The sequence below is a fragment of the Callospermophilus lateralis genome, chromosome 5, assembly GCF_048772815.1.
Source record: "Callospermophilus lateralis isolate mCalLat2 chromosome 5, mCalLat2.hap1, whole genome shotgun sequence".
NCBI lineage: Eukaryota > Metazoa > Chordata > Mammalia > Rodentia > Sciuridae > Callospermophilus > Callospermophilus lateralis.
Window position 1 is genome coordinate 130,849,025 of NC_135309.1, and position 23,007 is coordinate 130,872,031.

Genomic DNA, 23,007 nt, shown 5'->3' on the forward strand with positions numbered 1-23,007 from the left:
GGTTTATTCAAATTTCATGAAACTAAGGAGAAGAAATGCACGAGTGCTTTTTTGTGGACATTTCTCCCTTCAAAATAGCAAAACAGCAACCCCACAACTTGGAAAGTTGAATTCCCTTGAATGCAAAAAATCCCCCAGGAAGAGCTCCAGAGCCAGGAAAAGCAGTAAAAATCTATAAAAACAGAAAACTGAAAAAAGAAAGAAAGAAAGCAACTTAAGCTTAGGTGGCCTGTCTCCAAGTCAACATTTGCCCCAGTCCTTGATGGAGAAAGCCAAACAACTCCAGGTGACTTCTAAGTCCCTTACAACAGGGACAGGGCATGCACTTGAGAAGAAAGAGGGCAAATAACCTCAGTGTACAGAAGGTCCTTCAACAGAAACCAAATCCCCTCTGACAAAATCTGGGCAATAAACCTAAGGAGAAGATGGTTTGTTGAATCAAGTTTCTAATTTGGTAAAAACCCTCGGAGACTGTTTTACTTAGATTAACAGAGGTTCAGGAAATATACTGAAAATAAAAATAAACAGTCACTCAAACTTGAGGAACTTCTTCTTGAAGAAATTAGAGGTGGAACTCACATAAATCTGATTTCTCTTATATCGCTGGAACAGGTTGTACATGATGGAGCCTCCGTGGAGCTCTGACAGGGCGGCCATGTCGTCCACACCCTCCTCGTTCATGGGGTGCATAGGGGTCACCTTCTGCTGGGTGATTGTGCTCTGTTTGTAAGTGAACACCTGAGGGAGGGAGACAAACTCAGTTGTTTAGTCAGCAGTAAATGGTTTTCATAGAAGCTTCCCAGAACAACAACACCATCTCAGTATAAAGATCCTCAATTTAAAAAAAAAAAAAATACTGCAAAGAACTTTTCATTTTCTTTATGTCACCTATATATTTCTAAGGGAAGCAATTATTTGACAGTTGCTATTAGGTATTTCTAAAAGACATTAGTTCAAGCACTAGCAATTCTTTGAGAAACATAGAAATTACAAGTCTATAGTTCATTTCTCTGTGTATTTCTGCAATTGCTATATAACAGCTAAGAAACTAGCTAAGTCCTTAGAAAGTAATTTGGCTTTCCCACAAGATGTTTTATATTGGGTCATACAGTAATTTCAAAGCTTCAGTAAGGTTCATCAATTAAGTATTATATAATTTAAGTTTTAGTTTCAATAGTTCAAATATTATATAAATTCTTATTTATTCCATATATATTCCATGTAACTGCTTGAAGACTGGAACATCAATGTTTAGAAAATATTGCTGGCCAACATGCCCTCTCAACCAAGACATACAACTATTCATTATCTGGTTAAACAGATCTATGTTCAGAGTTTTAAAAAATTTGTTTTATTGACAAACTATATTCCTTAAAATTCCCAACAGCAGCAATGAGTGCTACACACACACTGCTGCTTGTTCATCAAGAGACTCTGATACAGTAGGCTTGATTATTGAGTTTAACATGTATTTGTGAAGATCTGCTCAGTGATCTTTTATCATAATTGACTTGGTATAGGATGAACCACACACAGCAAGTTAAGCCCCATCAGTTGACCAAAGCTTGACCAGCCTCCAAACTAACAAATGTGGTAAAACCATCTGATTATGGAATTCTCCATATTTACTCATTTACTAGTTGGTATAGTTTTGTATTTGTTTGTTTGTTTGTTTTTTGTGGTGCTGGCCATCATACCTGGGGCCTTGGGTTCTATCTCTGAACTCCATATCCAGTCCCTACCAGTTAGTAGATTTTATGCTACTTTTATTGCAATCATCATTTAAGTAAAACAAAAATGCCAATAGGTTTTTTTAAAAAAGGAAAGATGTAAGCAACGTGAAAAACATAAAACATACAGCCTTCCCAAGTATACACTCACAGGTACACATACACAACAATTTTCTGGAATATTTGCAGAAATTTTAAATTGGAAATTATATATTTAAAAAGCAACCAGCTACCTACATGGCAACAAATGGCATGTTTTTGCAAAAGTGAATAACACACCAAGAATTGCAAAAATACCAACCCAATGGTTTTCCTGAGTCGTGAGAAGCGGCATGTTTTATATTTCTGGAGAAAAATAAAAGCTTTACTTGTGGCATTTCTGCCACATGAACCATAAAAGTTGGTCACAACCAGTCCTGAGAAAGTGCTTGAGGCCAAAGCGGGGACCCACCCATCTCTCCTGAGCAAGCGCCATCTCATCAGCTGCTCCTTGGGCTCAGACCTCCACCAGCGGAATGAGGCAGCACTGGTGGCCCCACCTCAGGGCAAGGGGCCAACCTGCCATGTGAGCATTCAGGCTGGGCAGAGGCCTGGGGCTGCAGCAGAGTATAGGGTAGAGTGTACCACGTCCAGAAAAACAAGTATTAAAGCAAAAGACACAAGGACATTCCAGAGGGAAGAAACACATGACCTTTCATTTTGAGTCATAAATACCATAGAAGAAAGTTAAAGAAATGGAAACTCAGGCCAACAGTAAAAGTAGTCCTAAGGCAACCAACAAAATTCCAGATGTTAAGCAATTACACCCCTCTGCCCTCCCCAGATTGCCACATCCCTGGGACACCCATCTAGGCAGGAATTCCAGAAACATGGCGGTTGGACAGGGTGGCTGGGTCTTCCATAGAAAATGACGATGGGGTGGGGCAGTGGCAGAACTGGCCTGGTCCAGTCAACTTCCGGCCAGCTGAGGAGTGGAAAGGAGGAACTGTACCACCTTCAGGTCTCACCTCACTATGCAAGCTCAAAGTATAACTCAACTCGCCTCCAACACTTTCTTCCAGAAAAGAAGACAGAGCACCAAAGCCAGCACAACTATCTTCTACCCAAGGCTCTGTAGACTCACTGTCACCAAGTCTTTCCTAATGTTGACAAAACTGTGCCTATCAGTTTCTTACTGAGTATGTGAAGCAATCGAGAATTTAAAGACAGAAATTATTTAGAATATTAAAAATTTTAGCTATAGGTAAGATCATATGGATGATGCTTTCTGGAAATAATCATATATACCCTGCAACACTTAGTGTGTGTCTCTTTCTCTCTCACATGTACATATGTAATGATAATTTTATGTTATATGTAAATATTTTCTTTTCTTTTTAATGTACCGGAAAGAGCAAGACAGTGCATGAGTCCAAATGAACAGCTCAGAGCTGGGTACAGTCACTGAAAAGAAAAAATAAAAATGCTGTGATCTGTAAACAGAGTCCCCATCTTCTGTGTAAAAAATGTGGGCACATGGCCGTTCTAGAAGTGGGAAAAATAAAAAACAAACAAAAAAAACCCTCCAACTATTCATTCTTGTGACTTCAGGATCATGTTGAGAGATAGACAAAATAGGAAGCTATAAACAGAAAAAAATTTAAAAGCATATGACAAGATATAGAGTTGTAGCTGATAAGAAAACAGAAATGGAAAAGTAGAGAAAAAAATGTATTTGTGAAGGAAAGGAAGGATGATCATCCATCCAGAAATGGGTTAACATTGCTAAAGATCTTGGAACAGTATCTGGCTCATATAAGTGTTTGAAAATTTAAAAATTCAGAAATTCCATTCAAACCAGGCAGCTAGGGACAGAGCTTACATTCCAATTCAGGGGAAGGAAGTGAAAAACAATCACCCAAGTAAATTCTCAGCATCACTGATCCACTGACGGTGATGAATGTCTACAACCTGTAAGTGAGGGGAAGAAAGGACAAGGCCGACCAAAGGGAGTTATTTTACATCAGGTGTTTGGGGACAGCCTCACTGACAGGTGAACATCAAAAGAGAAAAGCTACCGAGGTAAGGGACACAATGTGCCCCTGCATTCTGGTGTCTTAATGCATTACTGGTTGAATGAACAAATGATTTAATTTGGAAAGATTTCAAAGGATTAATAAGACCCACAATCCTATTCAAGAAGTTTTAAAGAGAGCCTCTTGAACTATCAAAAGTCACTTCTATGTGTAACAATTAATGGAGTACGAGTTGTGCAAGATTATTCCCAAGCAGCAGAGAAGAAACTTCCCAGTTTAAAGAATGAGGTTCTTTTAAACAGGACTGTTTCTAGAAGAAATGATAGCCACAATGCAATACTAAGATGCATTTCTAAAACCCAACTCAGAATAAGCTGAGTTACTTCAAGGGAGCAAATACCAGGAAAAAATGCTATGTGTTTAGAAAATGAGCCAAATGTGGAAGATTCATAGACAGGAAATCAACTTAGGGGAAATCAACTTAGAGCAGTTTGGAACAAACGGCTCTTGTTATAGAATTATAAACCACTGGTCACAAGATGAACTGGGTTTGTGTGGGGGCAGAACAGAGGTAACCAATCAACACTAATGGGGGAAAAAAAAAACAACCTCAGAGATTTGACCAACCATAGGTCCACTGTTGCATAAAAAATGAAAAGACATGGAGTCAACTAATCAGATAAAACAGCTTTTATCTTTAACCGTAGAACAGTACAAATATTTCAAGGAAGCCCCTACCTGCTTGTACAGTCTTTATAACGTACAGACATTGACAGATTTCTTTTACTGCAATTCATTAGGAGCTTTCAGACATAAAACCTAACTTTCCCAACTCAAGATAAATAGAAATGAAAAAAAATCCTGACATGATCAACAGAGGGGACACAGGACATTCTCAGTCATGGCAACATCACCTGACTTTAGCCTAAAATTTCTGTTACAGCAGTGGCTCTCGATTTCGCTCCCCAAGCACATTTGGCAGTGTCGGGAAACATTTTTGGTTGTCACAGCCTAGGGGAGAGGATATGGGTGCCAGTGGTACCCTGGGCAGGGACAGGAATGCTGCCAAACATCAAGCTATGACCCAGAAGTGCCAAGCGTGAGGTATGATGGTCTAGAAATGCCTGACATGCCAGAAAACCACATGTCCACCCAGGTATCAGAAAAAGTGGCAGCAGCGAGCCAGAGCCCATGAGCAAACTCTTCCTAACACACAGAAGTACACGTTTAAAAACAATCAAAGAGATAAAAACAGGGAACAGAGGCCAATAAAATCAGCATGGCGATATCATATAATTCAGTGTTTTATTATTCTTCACAGGACCCAGGCTAAGAAGGGTGAGGGTGAGGGTGGTGATTTCCAGGCACTGGGATTTGCTAACTGGGATTTTCATTAGCATTTCCTCACTATACTGCCTTGTGGTCCAGCACTACTGTCCACTCCATCTCTGCTCCTGGGAATTGTCCTCCTGTTCTTTCGTCCCCAGATTCTCACACCTCCTCCTGTGTCTGGACTGCTGTCCCCCTGCTACTCTCCTTCAGGTCTCAGCTCAAAAGATATCTTCGTGGCCAACACTGAGACACTGCCTGGAGGGCACCCTGCCCAGCCCTGCTCCAGCTGTCTTCATAGCTCCTTTGCAGTTTCTGGGGGCTTACCCACCACCTGGCTTCAAAATCATCACCTAATCCTTCCAAGCTAAACATTCTTGGTCAGGATCTTTCAAACTCTGACCACAGTATGTTTTTCTACTGTAAACTATCGTAGAGTCTCATCAGTTTCATAAAAGCAACACTTACCCTCACCATCTCTTGAAAAGATGCTGGTGCCATACTTTTGAAACTCCCTGTTCCCAGAACTCTGGGCCAAATAAACCTCTATTGTTAACAAATTACCTAGTCTTAAGTACCATGTTATACCAACAGAAAACAGACAACAACGTTTGATGCTTCCCCATATTTACTACCTATTTCATTTATTTTAAATGCTGGACGTGATCTACACTGATTTATACCTCCCTACTACAAGGGTGAGAACCTTGCCTATCTTGTCTCCCAGTGCTCAGCCTTAGCCCACTATATACTCATTACATACTGAGTAATGGCCTTGGCCCTCAAAATGGGTTTAATGTGTATGAAGAGGCAGAAGGAGATAAGGAGCAATCATAGCCTTGGAAATCACATTGAGCTAGATTCATTTCCCCTTAATACATGCTATTACTCAAGGGCAAGGAGCATGCGTCCTCATTTCTCCAACTCTTGATTTTCCCCATCTCTAAAATAAGGATGATGATGATGATGATGATAAGAATACTTAACTCATAGAATCCAAGAGAAGACTAAAGAAAATAATATAGGCAAAAGTCATAGTGACTGGTACCCAATGAGAACTCAACAGAAGTAGCTACTGGGCTGGGGATGAGGCTCAATGGCAGAGCACTTGCCTAGCATGTGAGAGGCCCTGGGTTCAATCCCAATTACAGTGGGGAAGTCAGCTATTCCTATGGGGACACAAGGAAAGGAACAATGCAGAGTATCCCTTAGGGAAATAATCCAGAGTTTAGGGAGCAGAGGAGCCCAGGCTGCAGGTGAGGGCCTGAACACCGGCTTGCTGGAGGAGAGGATGAGCAATGGGGCAGGAGGTGCATTCAGCCTATATTTCTGATGACAGCCTTGCCTGTAAGTCACCTGGTGAAAAACTCTTTGAACGTAACACTTGCTTCCCCCGTTTTCATCCCTTTGCATAAATTTGGCTGGTCTTGTTTAGATTTTCCTTGAAATTCTACCTTGTTTCAGGGGATGCATCTCCTAAATTTCCTTCTTTCTTTTATGTATTGGCTCAGTAATTCAGGAACCAAAGTAGTGACTGGCGACAGAGGTCATTAGCCATCTGCCTCCTGACACATGGCTAGCATGAGCAGTCACACAGCAGCCTTGAGCTCCTCGAGTGGAGCTTCACGGGCTCTGCGCTGCCAGTGGCTGGCATGTGCTCTCCCCAGCTCTGAGATGACAGTGGGCCCTCCGCGCCTGTGCACTCTGGGTCCTCAGATTCAACCCACCACAGATGTGGAATATCCAGGGGGTAAGTGTCTGTACTTGTTGTTATTCCCGAAACAATCAGTATGATAATTATTTGTGCATTTACATTTGGTATTGTATTTGGTATTATGGTAATTTAGAGATGAAATTAAAGTATATGGGAGGAAACCCCTGGGTTACAGGTAATTTACATGCTATTTTATCTAAGGGATTTGAGCATCCACAGGTTTTCATATCCTAAGGGTAATGGTCCTAGAACCAACTGCCAGGGGATGCCAGGCGGGGACTGCATTCTCCATAAATGCACACTGTTGTGTTTCTTTGCAACCAAGGTCTAGAATGACAACCTAAGGATTGTGAGTCCAGACTAAGAAGGCAACAGTTGGCCTAACTGAAACTCTTCCTTGGCCTATTGCTTTTGCTGCTGCCTCAGGAGACTGAGGACACTATTTGAGGGACGAACGTATAAAGTCCACTAGAAAACGAAATCTCATCAAAAGCAAACTGATACTGGTCCACCCCCAGGGTGCAGGGAAAAGTAACAGCAGTGACCTGCATTCAGCTCCATCCCGTCAGAGACTCAGCACCCTAATTGTCATGGCACAGGGGGTTACAATTATCTTTATATAAATGAATATTCCGCAACTTGGCTAGATAACCAACTTCTAAATATAGATAAAACAATAAAACAAAAACTGTTTTCAATTTTTTTTTTTTTTTTTTTTTTTAGTACGGGGGACTGAACTGAGGGTCTCATGCATGGTAGGCAACCACTCTACCACTGAGCTGTATCCCCAGTACTTTTTATTTTGAGACAGATCTCACTAAATTGTCCAGGCTGACCTTGAACTTGTGATCCTCCTGCCTGAGCCTCTGGAGGAGCTGGACTATAGGTGTGCACCACCACGCCCAGCTTAGTGAGGTTAAGTCATTTCAATTGTCATCAGGCTTTCAGCACCCAATGCATCATCTGGTACCAAAACAAATTAAGGAAGTGGGCCAGGCAGAAGAAATGGGCACTTACAGGCATTGGCTGCTTACACTGGGTACACTGATTATGGTACCTCATTTGGTCCACAGAAGGGGAAGAAACACTGTTGCTCAATTTAAGGATAAATTCACAGAGGATCAGATAAGTTGGGGAACTTGCCCAATAGCACATAGCACGGGGAAGCATTCCTGGGAGTCTTAAAAAGGCATGCATGGTGAAGTCATACCTGTGAGGGTCAAAAGACACCTTTGAATTCCTGTTCTATTCAGTAATTGAGGGACACCTGTTGAATTCCAGCTCTGCCAGCTATCTGCTGTGAGCCACTGAGCACATCTCAGCCTGAGATGATCTTCGAGTGTATCCAATGAAGCAGCCTGTCTCCAGGGCCAGACGCTGAGAAGATCAGAGCTACGAGGGTAGGCTTCCCCCAGAGCCTGCCCACTTCTCTCTCCATTTTTGTGGGTTGTTCCTCTTCTACACTAATTGAGGTCAGGGGACAGAGCGGTGGGCAAAACCATGAATACAGGGGCAAAGAGTTCACTCAGGGTTGAAGGAAAAGGAGTACAAAGGGCAGAATTCCAATGGCCCTTTGAAAGACCAAGAAGGGGGAAAGAAAGGCCAGTTTTCATCTCTTTCCCCAGGGTCTAGGTTTAGTCTTGTTCCATTTTTCACTTATTTACTCTCTGATTTCTTCACTCATCCATGTCAGGCTGTGAACTGGACAGTAAAAGCTAATAATGAATTAACAGCCCCTCCCTTGATCAAACTCTCAGTCCCAGGAGGGGTCAGAAAATTAAACAGGCAACCCAAACCCATGGGGGCTGGATCAGGAAATGCCCCATATACGATGGGAAGAAGCCACCTGGAAAGGCAGTGGCTGGGAAAGTAGCAGACACAGGACCCCCTAGCAGCTGAGTGTGGCTGGGGCAGGGTCTGGGATGTGAGGGACTCCATGTGCCACCTCAGTGCGTGGCTTCTGACTGCAGGAACTGAGAGTCACATAAGCCACTAAAGAGGGACGGTTAAGATTCCACCAACTCATCGCCACAAATAATTTTAATACCAAACACCACGCAGCAACTGTTTCTCTAGAAAGAAGATATAAAGAATGGGACTCACTATAAAATGTAAGTCAATGAAACCAACCTTCTAGAAACTCCATAGGAAAGCAATTTTCTTAATCTCTTCTACAAAAAGGGCTGCCCCCAAATGAAGGCACAGATGACATACCACCACAAGTGCCAGGAGGACATGCAGGACGTGACAAGGACAGGAGGCTGTGCTGACCCAAGTCCCTGGACAGCACCTCTTAACCGGCCATCTCAGACCTTGCTGATGCCGCCACAAGGCAGCCAGGTAGGAGCAGGAGTTTAAGAAGTCACAGATCCCAGGGGAGCAGCCTATAAGTTGGGAGGAGATGTGGAGCCACATGAACTGGGCCATCTGAACTGGCTTGCATGACCACAGCTCTCCATCCAGAAAGAGCCAGGCAACAAACCAGCCCTGACCCCTCTTACTAAACTTGAATGGAAAAAGTGAACTACAAAGGGATGGCTAACACACGCACACCCATTAAAGAATATATCAGAATATTTGCATACTGTGGAAAACCAGACCTCAAGTCTGAATGTGCACACAAGGTTAGAAACTGTGATTTTCACGGGAGACTTGTGCACAGGTTTCTTGTTTAATTTTTAAATTTTTAATCGACACATAATTTAAATATTTATGGAGAGTGGTGTGGGGTTTCAATCATTGCATACAATGTGTAACGATCAGATCAGTCAACTGTATCCATCAGCCCAAACACTTATTTCTTTGTGTTGAGAACATTCAAATCCTTCTCTACTATTTTTAAACACACAATTAAATTTTGTCAAACATAGTTATCCTCTTGTGCTCTAGAATGCTAGATGCTAGACGTTATTTCTCCCATCCCACTGCACCCTTACCTGTTATTTCTATCTCCCCTCCTCAGATTTCTTCTGTAATGCCAAATTACATTTCTCTATGTTCAAAAAGAAAATCTTATATTTAATTTTTAAGAAGAATCTTAAATCTTAATCTTTTTTGCAAAGAAAATCACCCCTGTTGGCACCAGTTGTCCCAAGATGTTTACTCTAGAGCTTTCTTGTAGCTCTTACCACCATGCAGGCCAACTCTTCCAACATAAGGAAGATGTTCAAACCATTAAGCCAGTCTCTCCACACAGATCTGTTTAGTATGAAGAAAAAGATCACTGTACAAAAATGTCTTTTCATTAGAGTGATACTAAAATAAGTTTGTGATATATTTGTACTACACGCCCACACAGTATAATCCTAGGTTTATTTTATAAAACGCGGACGCACACACGCAGGCGCGTCCACACTTGGGCATTGATTCTGGATAAATGAAAACTTATGTTTGCACAGAAACTTGCACATCAGTGTTCATAGCAGCTCTATTTATAATAGCCCAAAGCTGAAAAAAGCCAGTCCCAGAAGTTTATTTACATGTTGTGGGGCTCCATTGCCATAATAGTCTCAAAATGACAAAATTACCAAGAATGAAGAACAGATTAGAGGTTTTGGGGGTTCAGGAGGGTAATGAGTGTGGCTCTATGAGGGCCACAGGAGGGTCCCTGCACTCATGAGACTGTGTATCTCAACTGTACCCCTGTTGACATCCTGGAGTGAGACTGGGCTCTTCAAAACACCATTACTGGGGGCAACTGTGTGCAGGGGATCTTTATTATTGCCTACAAATAAATGTAGATCTAAAATTTTATCCAAACAAAAAGGTAAATTTAAAAAATTTTTTAAAAATGCACATGAACAAAAGACTGAAAGGAAATAGATCAGAACTCCATTAATGGGTGCAAGCTTATACGTGTTTTTCATTTTGCTTTTTACACTTTTCCTATGACTCTCCCCATATTCTCAAACTTCATCACATTTCTAGGAAAAAAGTGTCCAATCAACATCACCATTAATGAATATACTGGATAAGTAAAATATATACATATATATATAAATATTTATTTTTTAGTTTTAGGTGGATACAATATCTTTATTTTACTTTTATGTGGTGCTGAGGATCAAATCCAGTGCCTCGTGCATGCTAGCGAGCACTCTACCACTGAGCCACGACCTCAGCCCCTGGAATCAGTGTATTTTTGAAAAATGAACATGTAGAACAGCTTTCAAAGAAAGGGAAATTTCCCCAAGTGCCACCACCTGAAGGGGCTTTTCCTGGAGCCTGTGCAGCCTCTTCCCTGAGAGCCTCTCCTAGAACAGCCAGGGATGGGCACCAGCCCCACACTGGCTGGACATTTGGTGGACAAGCTCTCGTTCCCGAGGCTCCTTGCTCCTCTCCGGAGACTGGTCCTACTAATTCTAAGTGTCATCCTGGTCACAAGCCCAGACCACTTCACGTCACACAGAGCTATAACATGAATCTGAACTCTCCCCTCCAATAATTCCAACCCCGCCTGAATGTTTCACAAGCATTAAAAACAAAGACACGCCTGTAATCCCAGGACTCCGGAGGCTGAGGCAGGAGGATCCCAAGTTCGAGGCCAGATGAGGCAACTTAGGGAGACCCTATCTCAAAAAATAAAAAGAGCTGGGGATGTGGCTTGCGGTAGAGTGTCCCTGGGTTCAATTCCCAGCAACTAAAAAACAAGAGTTCCCCATGCTTACTTTCAGAATCCCTTACTGTTGACTCCCCAAGCTGGAAACCAATCAATCTAAGATCCTTTCCCCCGCCTTGCTGGTCCCCACATCTGCTTTCCAACATCTGGAGATCAGAGAGCCCACCCCACTGGAACCCACCCTTTCTCCCCTTCCTGGGTCATCACTTGCTTCATCTGGGCGGAATTCATTTCAGTGCCTCTACATTCTGTGGCATGGATCCAGTGTTTCTCAAATTAAGAATTCAAGATACATTCACTTTTAATTTTTAATTTTAATGATATTAAAAAATCTAGTTCTGATGTTGGTTTCTCTTGGTGCTGATAACTTAAAATTCAAAGGTATTTTTAGAGTTGAGACTTTGGTTTCTTTAGTTGGTGTTTCTCAAATAGGATCTGCTGGAATCTTTACTCCTTAAAAAAGCAAACTGCTCAAGTTGGAGCCACGTGGGCTGGGGGCCAAGCAGTCTTCACTGTGACAGTCCCTCCACTCCCCTCAGTGACAGTGATAAAACACTGGCACTTCCCTGTGAGAAGAGAGTGAGATCACATACGAAGAAGCACCGGCTAGGAACTCAAATCCCTGAGACATGAGCAATTTAAACTGGTCATTCCAGGACTGAAATTCTTCCACAGTTGTTTCCAGTGGCTTCCAAGATAAAGTATCAATTCCTTAGCATGATTTCTCTCCAGTGTCCTTCCTGAGCAGCTCTGGCCACTCCTCTAAACTGACTCCAGTTTTATCAGATTGACCTGGAATCCTTGGAGAGTTAACTCTGCTGGGGTCATTCCTTCTTTGGCAGGCCACGTCCTCCTGGTCACTGCTCTTCACCAAGCCCTGCCTGAGCACTTGTCTCCACAGCACCCTGGGCAGAAACCTCTCCTGTCACTTACTATACTACATTCTCATCTCACCTTGTCTAGTCATCAGGGTGACAGTTCACATGTCAAAGTAGCCAATTCCCCTGAGCTCCCTATGAGGATCTAGGGCTGCATCTGGGCTCATGGGAAGAGGGGCAAGAAGGAATCATGGTGTCTACACCCAGCAGGGGTGTGAACAACTGCCTCACATTGTATTGGACCCATCCACGAGGATCAGGATGCATCTCACGAAGACCAGTTCCTCACTGCTTCATCAAGCACCTGGTCCCAATGGCTTCTTGGAAACTTCTGCTAAAGGAATGGCCATCAGCTGCCCATCTATGGTGCCACCACCATTTAGTGGGGACCTTCAAGTTGTTATCCAGAGCCTAACTCCAAAGACTTTGTCCTAAGTCAACATTTTTCATGTACTGTCTGCCTTGAGAATCCTAAACTGAAATAATAGGACAGTAATTCCTTGGGGGCTCTTTGAAATGAAAAAGGCGTAGCTGAGCCAAATTTTATCTCTGAGTTTTAAAACAGAGTCAAAATCCATTTTTATGAACCTTAGTTTTATGCATTATGTTTTCTCCAGGGTCACTCATGTCAAACAGACACCTTTCCACGAGGCAAGTAAGAATCGGGAGCTCATGTAGAGACACCACGGAGGTATTTATGAATCTAGTGAGCAAAAATAGAACCTGAATGATTCCAGATTGCTAACTGAAACCAAGTCATTTTTTGGCGGTTTGTTTGGTGAAAGATGAACAAAGAGGGCTAGAGGTCAGCTTGCCTCAAACTAGTGTACAAAGACTAGAAGAAAACATACCATCCAGAAGGTAATCAGAAAGTTCAGAGACAAAGCACAACAGTTTAGAACATGAAATAATTATCTCACCACACTTTCCCTATTACTACTTCGCCTCCACCGCCAAGGAAATCTGCAGAGATGGAGAAAACCCCACCTGAATCACTGAGGAAGAGGGAAGGGCAGAGGCCAGAAAGAGAAAAAGGTCACTAAATAAGGAGGGCAAAGGTTAGGGGAACAAAAAAAAGCACTTTTAATAACATTGGAAAAATTAATAACATGCATTGAGTTTTCCCAGTCCACAGAGCACAAGCAAAATTAGAGGACAAAATACCCTTGGTGTCATAAGGAGTCACTGTTTGTCTCTAAATGTCTATGCAGAGAAACACTGTAAAAGTCCTGCACATCCTGTACCAGAAATCTGTACCTACTATCTCAAAGCCAGAGTATTTGAGAATTAGAGAAACTAATGGGAGTCTAGTTGAAACCTTCCAGAGAGCCAACCAAGGTCATGAGTGATAAACATGACCATGGTTTTGTCAATATCATCATTCTTTGCATAGCTTCCCATCCCCGCTGAGCTTCCCAAAAGCAGAGTTTGAAGCTCCTTCCTTTCAGGTGATATGCTTTATAACATCACATTTCTTCACATTTCCATTGTCTAGTGCCAATGGATCAAAACACAGGTGTTTTTCTTTTTTTTTTTTTTAAGGAACAATGGGCTCTTGTACTCTGTCACTCATTACCAAGTGGCGAGTGCTCCCATAGAACAGATCCTCCCCCTGCTGCTGCAGACACCAACTGTCATCCATGCAACGGCTACTCTCACTTGCATTATCTACCCCAACACCTGTAATGTTCTGAGTCTGCCTTCATCAACCTGGTGCTATCCCCATCTACTTCCCAGGGGCAAAGACACCAGAGAAGGCCAAACCCAGACACTCCTTGACCACACATGTGATGAGAAGATGGCCAGATGGAAACTGATGAAGAATATGGTGGAAATGCACCAAGTGATACAGCCCTCACCTCGTGGACATCTGAGAATTGAGAAAAGGACATGCGCTCAGAGCAGCCGACTCTCAGATGCTTAGGATTCCTGAGATAAGAATGAATAAATGCACATCATTTTAATTACAATATAGATATTTTTAAAAATAAAAAAATTAACTGTTCTCTTGACAGTTACATATACCTCTTTGAAAAGTACATGAGTTAACACATGGCAGGTGGAAATGTGAAGTGGTGCTGATGATCTGGAGAATAGTCTGGCATTTCCCCAAAGTGTTAAACAGTACTACCACAGGCAAAGGGCCTAGCGATTCCATGTCTAGATAGAGATACCCAAGAACATTTCCACACAAAAAGCTGAAGACAAATGTTCAAACCAGCATTATTCCCATTAGTCCAAAGGTGGAAATAACCCAAGCATCCATTAAGAGATGAGTGATTAAACATAACATGGTATAGCTGCACAATGGAATATTACCCAGCTGTAAAGGGAAAGACACGCTGATACACACTGAAACAAAGATGAACCTTGAAAACATGCTAAGTGAAAGAGGGCAGACACAAAATGCCATATATTATATAATTATATGAAATGTCCAAAATAAGCAAATCCAAAGAGGCAGATTAGTGATTGGCAGGGCCTGAAGGGGAGGGTTAGGGACACACTGCTTGCGGGTCAGGGTTTCCTTCAGGGTGACGAAAACATTCTAAAATTGTGCCAATGACTGCACAACTCCATGAATATACTAAAAAACCTCCCTGAACTGTACAATATAAAGAGAGAAATTCTGTGGCATGTGATTTATAACTCAAGAAAGCTGTTGTTTTTAAAACACACCCAAGGCAGGCACTTAGCACAGAAGTGAACACATTAGTGCCAGGCAAAGGATGGGCTGACCTGTGTATGAGAGAAGGAAGCACAGCTCTGATATCTCCAGTCACGTTTCCCACTGGAAGATTGCAATACAGCAATTAAAAAGAAAGAATAAAGCAGAAGGGCTTAAACATACCTGTCCTATGAAATTCTCTAGTCTACAATTCACTAGTAACACTGGTTTCTTTCAGATTTTAGATGGCCTTGTGAAAAAATGCTATCATTCTAGCACTAACGATTACCAGGAACAGAGCTGCTACTGTAGCATGGCTGGGCACAATGGTGCATGGCTGGGCACAGTGGCACATGCCTGTATTTCCAGTGACTGGAGAGGCTGAAGCAAGAGAATCACAAGTTTGGGGCCAGCCTCCACAGCTTAAGACTGTCTCAAAATAAAAAGGGCTGGGATACAGTTCAATGATAGAGCACCCCTTGGCTTGATCCCCAGTCCTGAAAATAAATAGATAGATAGATGATAGATAGATAGATAGATAGATAGATAGATAGATAGATAAAACAAACATTCAGAAGCTGTAGATACGCAAAATCCTAAAGTCAAATTCAGAAACAAATATTCGGAAATAATGCATATTTTCAAATGAACTCAATTTTAAAGTTGTTAAAGCCTTTTCACTGTGTGAAAAGAGCTGAGGCATTAAGGATAATTATTTTGTGAGTTGAGCTAAGCTACTTAAGAGAGAGTATTTCTGCACAAAAGGTCAGAACACTGTACTAACAACTAGCACAATTTCATTAAGTAGGCTAAACCTCAATGGAAGATTTTCTACACTTTTAGAAAAATGGCTTCATTTTTAATACTGATACCAAAATGTGTTTGTGCAAATTTAAATACTCTTTACATTATGCATCAAACAAGCATCAAATGGCAAAACTAGAGATTAATTTTCATTAGAAAATTCTTCTATTTTTTACCATTTTTCCAAGAGAGAAAGGACAGTATGTTTCCATGAGTTCCACAGACCATCAAATGCACGAGCCCACAAACCTGCAATGCTAATACCTAATTCGGGCTCTCCTCCAACACAGCCAAGCTCAACTTGAACTTTTAACAATGGAAGCTGACTCCTATGCCAACTTTTCTTACACACTGTTTTTCATTAATAAGCTTTTCTGTCAGTGTGTCTAATAATAAAGCCCATGATCTCTTCGTCCTAACCTCATTATTCTAGATTCTGGAGGACGGGGGGCTTGGAATTTTTTGAGCATTCTAGTTTAAGCTCCCCACACTCTACACAGCCATGACAGTCCCTGCTGAGATGAGCACAATATCTGATAACTAGACAAAAAAGGACTCAATCACAGAAGGCATGAGACACTAGCCTTGGGGAAGGAGGGTGGAAAAAGTGGGGGTAGGATCAAATAATAAACAGAAAAGCAGGTGGCAAAGTATATCCTTACCTTCTCAGTAAAAGCATAACCTTAGTAAGGGGTATCTTAGAGAAAACCCTTTGCACATAAAACACTTCGGATAATGGGCCCCAGAACTGTTGAAGTATAATTTCTGACTCTCATGATGGAGGTTAAAGTTGCCTCTTACCCACCTTTTGCTCAAAGCTCTTTTCTTCAAAATGTACTGACTCTGTACCCAGGGACGTGCAAAAGTAGATAAATAAGAAATGCTGCTGCAATGCATCAGGGGAAGGAGCGGATGGGGAAACTGATCTTTGAAGTGCCCTTAAGAGGTACTGCAATGAAAGCCCACGGGCTCCGGGCAGAGGCCAGCTCCACCAGAGAAACGTGGTCTCCATCAGCCCTGTCACTAGGCGAATATGTAACTGACACAAGTCATTGTACTTCTGGGAGCCCGTCTTTCTCTAATTGTGCAAAGAATACCCTCTTCCCTATCTCACAAGGCTACTGGAAGCATCAAACAAGTGGTCAGGACACGCAGGACTAAGGACTTTGGAAATGCAGGCTGCTGCCAAGATATGACTCTGTTCCTATTTGCTAGCAGCCGCTGATTCCATCACGTCACAGTGTTTTTCCTTGGAAATCCCGCTGCAGATTCTGATTCCTCTTGCTCTGCTTCTTCCCTGAGCCCTGGGTCACACATTCACCCTGCCATGTTTGGCTGCCAGGTGACATCACACCCATCTAGCTTGATCTAGCACTGACTCCCACACACCCTGGAACGTTCCATGGGCTCTTTCTTAAGGTGTGCGCCCCACCCCACTCTCACCTTTGAACTTTCTATGGCAGTGACTGAAATGCTGTGACTTATATGTGCATATAAATGACTATATACACAAATATGCACAAATATCTATATATAAACATAGATACATGTCATTATGGCAATTCTTATTTGTATAATCTAGCCAATACCTATGCTATATCTATTAATCAGCCCTCTGGAAGATGCTGTTCTTATCCTAATTTTATAAATGAGAAAATTGGGGATACCAAAGAGCTAAAGGAACTTGTCTGAAGTTATATTTGTTAATACGTGGCAGGCAGGACTAGGAGCCAAATAATCATCTATGAGTATGCCAATGTGCATGCGTCTGGGTGCCATCAGCATATGCTCCATTCTCCTGCTTCGGATATGTTTTGTTTGCGTCCATAAGGTCCTGAACTCCCTTGTCTAATTTTCGAACTAAAACGAACTCAATCACTCTTGCCTGTCATTGCTAAAAATCAAGTAAACAATATTTTCAAATTGCATTAATTATTTGTACAACATATCAAGTACTTGGCAATGGGTAAAATAAAGACAGATTAAAAAAAAAAAATGAGGGGAAATCAGTCATGGGAAATGGACAGTTAACACTTAACCAAAAATCTTCTAAGTCTTTTGAAGTTCATTAATACCCAAACTGGTTTGCACAAGTTGACCTAGGAAGGTTAAACAAGGACACCAGTAAGTAAATAGTAATGACACGATTACATAAGAACTTCAAACACTTGACCATATGACTTCATTTTAATTTATCCCAATACACACAAAGACTGGCAAAGAAACAGGGAGAAATGGGTATGAGTTAGTGGGGAGTCCCGTCACTCAACCAGCTCAGCTGCCGACCAGCTAGTCACTTTTTCTCCCTTCCGTTGACCCCATAAACATGAAGAACTCAATCCATTTTTCCATCCGGATTTCCTTGAGTACCCCTGAATTTATTCTCTCTAATCATGACACTAGAAATTACTTTCTTTCCAAGAAATTTTGGCTACTTTTTTCCTTTGAATAATTAATCCTTTGCCCAACTCAAGAGCTGATAATGGAGCTGTGGGGATTTTACATAAACCACAGAAAAAATATACATTTCACTATACTCAGGTTCATGTTTCACTTACACAGACCTTCAACTTTAGTGTAGTGAGGAAAGTGGAACAGAGATCAATGGTTCTTGAAAATAATGATTATATTCAATGACTTTAAAATTTGTCCTTTGTCCCCTTTTACTTTCTCCAAGAATATGTCTAACTGGCTCTCCTTGTTTTAATAGGAGAGAAACAAAGAAAAGAGCAAAAAGAGTTATAAAGGTAATTACAGTAAAAACTAGAAATATTTTTAAATAAAGCAAGAAAACTCAATTAGTCTTTCTGCTAGTTAAATTCACCTACCAGAACTGAATGCCTGGTTGTCTGTCCCTTCCAAAGGTGGCCTTGTAGCACACTAGGACATAAAAATGGCATAAACTGGATTCTAGTACCTAATCCACACTTGGCTGCTAATTCTAAGCATCACCTTGTGCACTGGTTTTTGTCCTTACAATGAATGTCAATCCAACTGTGAAAGTAGGTGATAGTTCAAGCAACATTAAGAACAAGCACTGTATTGCCTACATGGGTCTCAATCAAGAGTTTTCAAATCTAAGAAAAAAAGAGTTTGTGTGAAACTCTATAAGTCTCACAGAAACCAGTTATTTTATTGCCTATAAAACATGTAAATTCTCCAGTGAGATTTTATTCACATAAAGGAATTACAGATATATTTTATGTGTGTGGGTATGTGTATCTATCTATCTATATATAAATATATCCAATTTAAGTTATTGATATATGATTTAAATTATTATGTTAGCCAAACCTGTAACTGACACTTTAATTTGATGTGTTAAAATGATCAAAAAACTTATCTTTAAGTGCAGGGAATAGAATAAAGTGGCTGTACAGAATTAAACCTCTCCCAAAACAAGGCCCAGGAACAAGGGGTTTTAAATAGGTAATAGAGCCCCATTGTTGAATTATCTGCAGAATTTCCAAACCCTTAACCCAGACTAACTTTTGGTAGCCAAAGGGGAAATGTAAGACAATAGAGTTATTCATAAAGCTTGACTTCTTCAATTTAAAAAGCTGTCCCTTATTCTGAGATTATGTCCTTCCTGTTTGGGGTAATGTTAAAATTGTCTTTAAAAAGTAAAATGACAGAAATAGTAATCAAATGCCCTTACCTGACAAAACGAAAGACAGGACAAGTCTATATTGTCTCCTAGAATTTCTTGCGGCAGGAATCCAAGGGCCTGGGAACCAGTGGGTTACAGTACCCAGGTGCTGAAGAGTATCAAATGCTGACTGACCTTGACCAACTCCTTTCACGGGCTGGATATTAATTGTTTTCAAAGTGAAATGAGGCCAAACAGAAAGGCAAGGTACTGGCAGACTAATTATAACATTACTGTTATTAAGTATCATAGGACTAAACAGGATTTGGATGAAATTTCCTTCACGCCAAACTTTCTGCGACATTAAAAACCACCCTGAAGTCATTCAAGGGCGACAGTCATTTCTGGGTATGAGATAGAAATGGTCTAGAATGGACCTGCCAAGTCTCGTCTCTTCTTTCCCACCGACTCCCAAGCATAAAGGTTAATACCTGGCTCCACGGGAGTCTATTATCATAAAAAGAAAGTCTCCCAAATTTTGGTCATCACGAAAAAGCACCAGCTTCACTCATTTATTTCCAAAACCTGGGTTGTCTGGTTCTTTGCTGGCAGAAGTAACTAGAACAGGGTTGAGAGAAGCTGGTGGCCATAGACATCTCCATCAGCAGCAGCATGGTGGGTATTAAAAGGTGGGGAGGAGCATCATCATTATGTAGGATCCACCTTTGGGGTGATGAATGATGATACATGACAAGTGCAGAGTTTTTGCAATAGCAGGCACATCCTTAAGCACTCAGACCCTCCCTCCCCACTCCTCAGGCCAACCTGGAACATATTACTATCACCATTTCACAGATTCACAGACAGACACCATAAGTTATTTAAAAATTGTATAATATTCAAATGGAACTTACATGAGATTCATCCTAGAGAAATAATGTTGGTATCGGCTGGTTATCATGGGTCACAAGAACCCAAATGCAAATGGTAACCACAAAAAAGAATCATTATGGAATCTAGAACATCCCAAAGTGAATGCATGTTACTGAGCACTAATTTTATAAATGGTTTCTCTTGCTGTTGAGGAACATGATTAAACAAAGACTTGAACATGTTTCTTTACTATAGAAATTATGATTAAATGCAGCTCTAAATTTCTTAAAAAAAAAAGAATATAATAAAGTGGCATTTCCTGGACTTACTTTAAGCCATCTCTCACCTACTCCTCCCATCATTTAGGATTTGTGTTTTCTGGTAAAGTCTTTGGGAAAAACCTGGGGTTGATCCCTATCAGTTGCTTACAGAAAGGCCATTCTGAACCAGACAACTCAAGAAGCTGGTATTCATCTACCTCACTGACACTGCTGGTCCCAGTGACCATCAAGGGCAAGGCTGCTGCTGCCTTAGAGCTTAGTCCTCAGGTGGGGACCACAGCCCCTCCAAGGGTAGCAGTACAACTTGTGGGCATGTGAGTGTTTTCAACTACACTTAGAAATATGAATAGTACTTAGTAAGGCTAAAATAATAGCAATTACAAAAAGCATCAAATAATTCCTTATTTGAATCAATTGTTTTAAAAGTATTTTCCCCTTCCATTTTATTAACCGAAAAATCATTTCAGTCCTTTATCTGCACATCAGCGGCATTTAGTGATTACTGTGATCCAATCTGCTGCTGGACAAAAAGAAGAGATTTAATCCCCTTTCCCCAGCGTAATTTTTTTTTTTTTTTTTTTGGCAATATAATAGCTTTTCCACAGGTAACTAAAAATAAATTTAAAAAATAACCTCTAGACACAATCTTAAGAGTAACAGATTCACTGAGAGTCAGTTATAACTAAATGTTTATTAAAGATAAAATCTTGGCCTATGCTCCCAGAATAAAGGATGGACCTATAAAAGCATGGGTTAGCAAAGAAATGTAAGGGAGAATTAGGAGAATACATTTAGAGATTGTCGCAGGGCTTTGTGGTTGGGATTATCCCACAACATTTCTCCCACTTTACATTAACATAACACCAAAGTATTTCACCATTCTACATTCTTTTCTTGTATACGTTGAAATCAAATCCTAGTTGCAAGATTCAGACATAAGCCAAACATCTGGCCAAAAGACCAGATTAACAGCAAATTTGGAGAAACATCCAAATGGTGTTAAATAAATGTACTTATTTCAGAGGATACTTGTTCACAAAATATTTCAACTAGTAAACTTAGTCATGAAAAAAAAAGATTTTTTTTTGTCCTTTCCCAGCTTGGTTTGAAATCTTTTCAACATTTCAAAGTAGCTAAAATATATGCCAACACATACAAAAGAAATTAAGATGGCAGGCTGCATACATCTGCTTTGACCCAAAAACAAAAGCCGTTTTGCTCTGTCTCTAGAGCCAGTGTAATAAAAGCACGAAAAGCCCAGATGGCTTAGATTTTCTTCACACAAAGTAACTGAGAAGGCTGACATTTAAACTATTTATTCAGAGCTGGGAGTGTAGCTCAGTGCTTGCATGAGGCCCTTGGGTTCAATCTCCTGGCACTGAAAAAAAGTGACACTGAACTATTTATTTAGCAAGTCTATCCTTGTGGCAGTGTTAGACCCAGAATCAATGAGACAAAGGAATACTTTTAGATAAGTAAAAAATTAATTGGTCTATACTAATATCACTAATAATCAGTCTCCTCTGATAGTCCAGGAAAACTGTCTTCATGAGAGAGCACCTACATTCATTCATTGTTTCTTATTTTTTAGGCTTCATATACAAATCCAACAGACCAACCTCCAGCTGTTGACATATTTTTAAAAATAATTTTTGATAGAAAAAAAAATTCTTAGTTAAAGAGAACAAGATCTGAAATGGACATTGGCAGGGAGAAACAGCAGAAGAAAGGACCTACATAAGGGAGCTGGAGTGACGTCCATTCAGATGCCTCAAGGGCGTCCTCTGAAAAGTTTGGGTGGGTGGAGAGCAAATGTTTCACCTGGGTTTTTCCTGTCATATAAAAATGGCTTTAGTACTAGACAGCAGAAGGCATAAAAACTTCATTCCTACCCCAAGGTCCATTTTACATTTCTGAACTTGGAAGAATTTTAAAAGTGGCCACTGGTGTCCTGGTGATTTTTGTTGTCATTGCTCTTCCCCTGCATGAGTTTATGCTTTTTAAGAAAAAGTTACAGGGGCTGGGGTTATGGCTCAGAGGTAGAGCGCTCACCTAGCACGTGTGAGGTACCAGGTTCGATCCTCAGCACCACATAAAGTAAAATAAAGACATTATGTCCGTCTATAACTAAAAAATAAATACAAAAAAAGAAAGAAAAGAAAAAGTTACAAGTAAACCTAGAGCAGTGGCCTAGGAATCCTGATCCCAACTACTAAGCTTCGGTTCATAGTTGGCAAGTCAGGTCCCTGGAATGACGGATCCTGAAACTGCTTCTGTTGGTGCAACAGAGAGGGGGTGTCAACAGGTGTTTATAAGTGACATTTTAAGTCATGTGCTTGTCATGAGATTCAGAACAAAGTGAATCTAAAGAAACTATGTTATGAGCTGTGGAGAATTCTGTGCCTAGCAGGCTCAGGAAACACTTCCAACACAGGATCTCATTTTGGTCCTAAGGGGTAAAGTGGGGACAGAGACCTTTGGAGACTTCAGATTTCCAAAACCCATGAC

The 23,007-nt window shown here is 41.0% G+C and overlaps 1 protein-coding gene across 1 annotated transcript in view; it reads right to left on the minus strand.

Moving 5' to 3' along the window:
• Myo10 (myosin X) overlaps positions 1-23,007 on the minus strand; it is a 206,216-nt gene that overhangs the window by 125,425 nt on the left and 57,784 nt on the right. Inside the window, exon 3 of the mRNA XM_076857320.2 lies at positions 580-738. Coding sequence (XP_076713435.2) covers positions 580-738 — 159 coding nt within the window. The remainder of the gene's footprint in view (positions 1-579; positions 739-23,007) is intronic.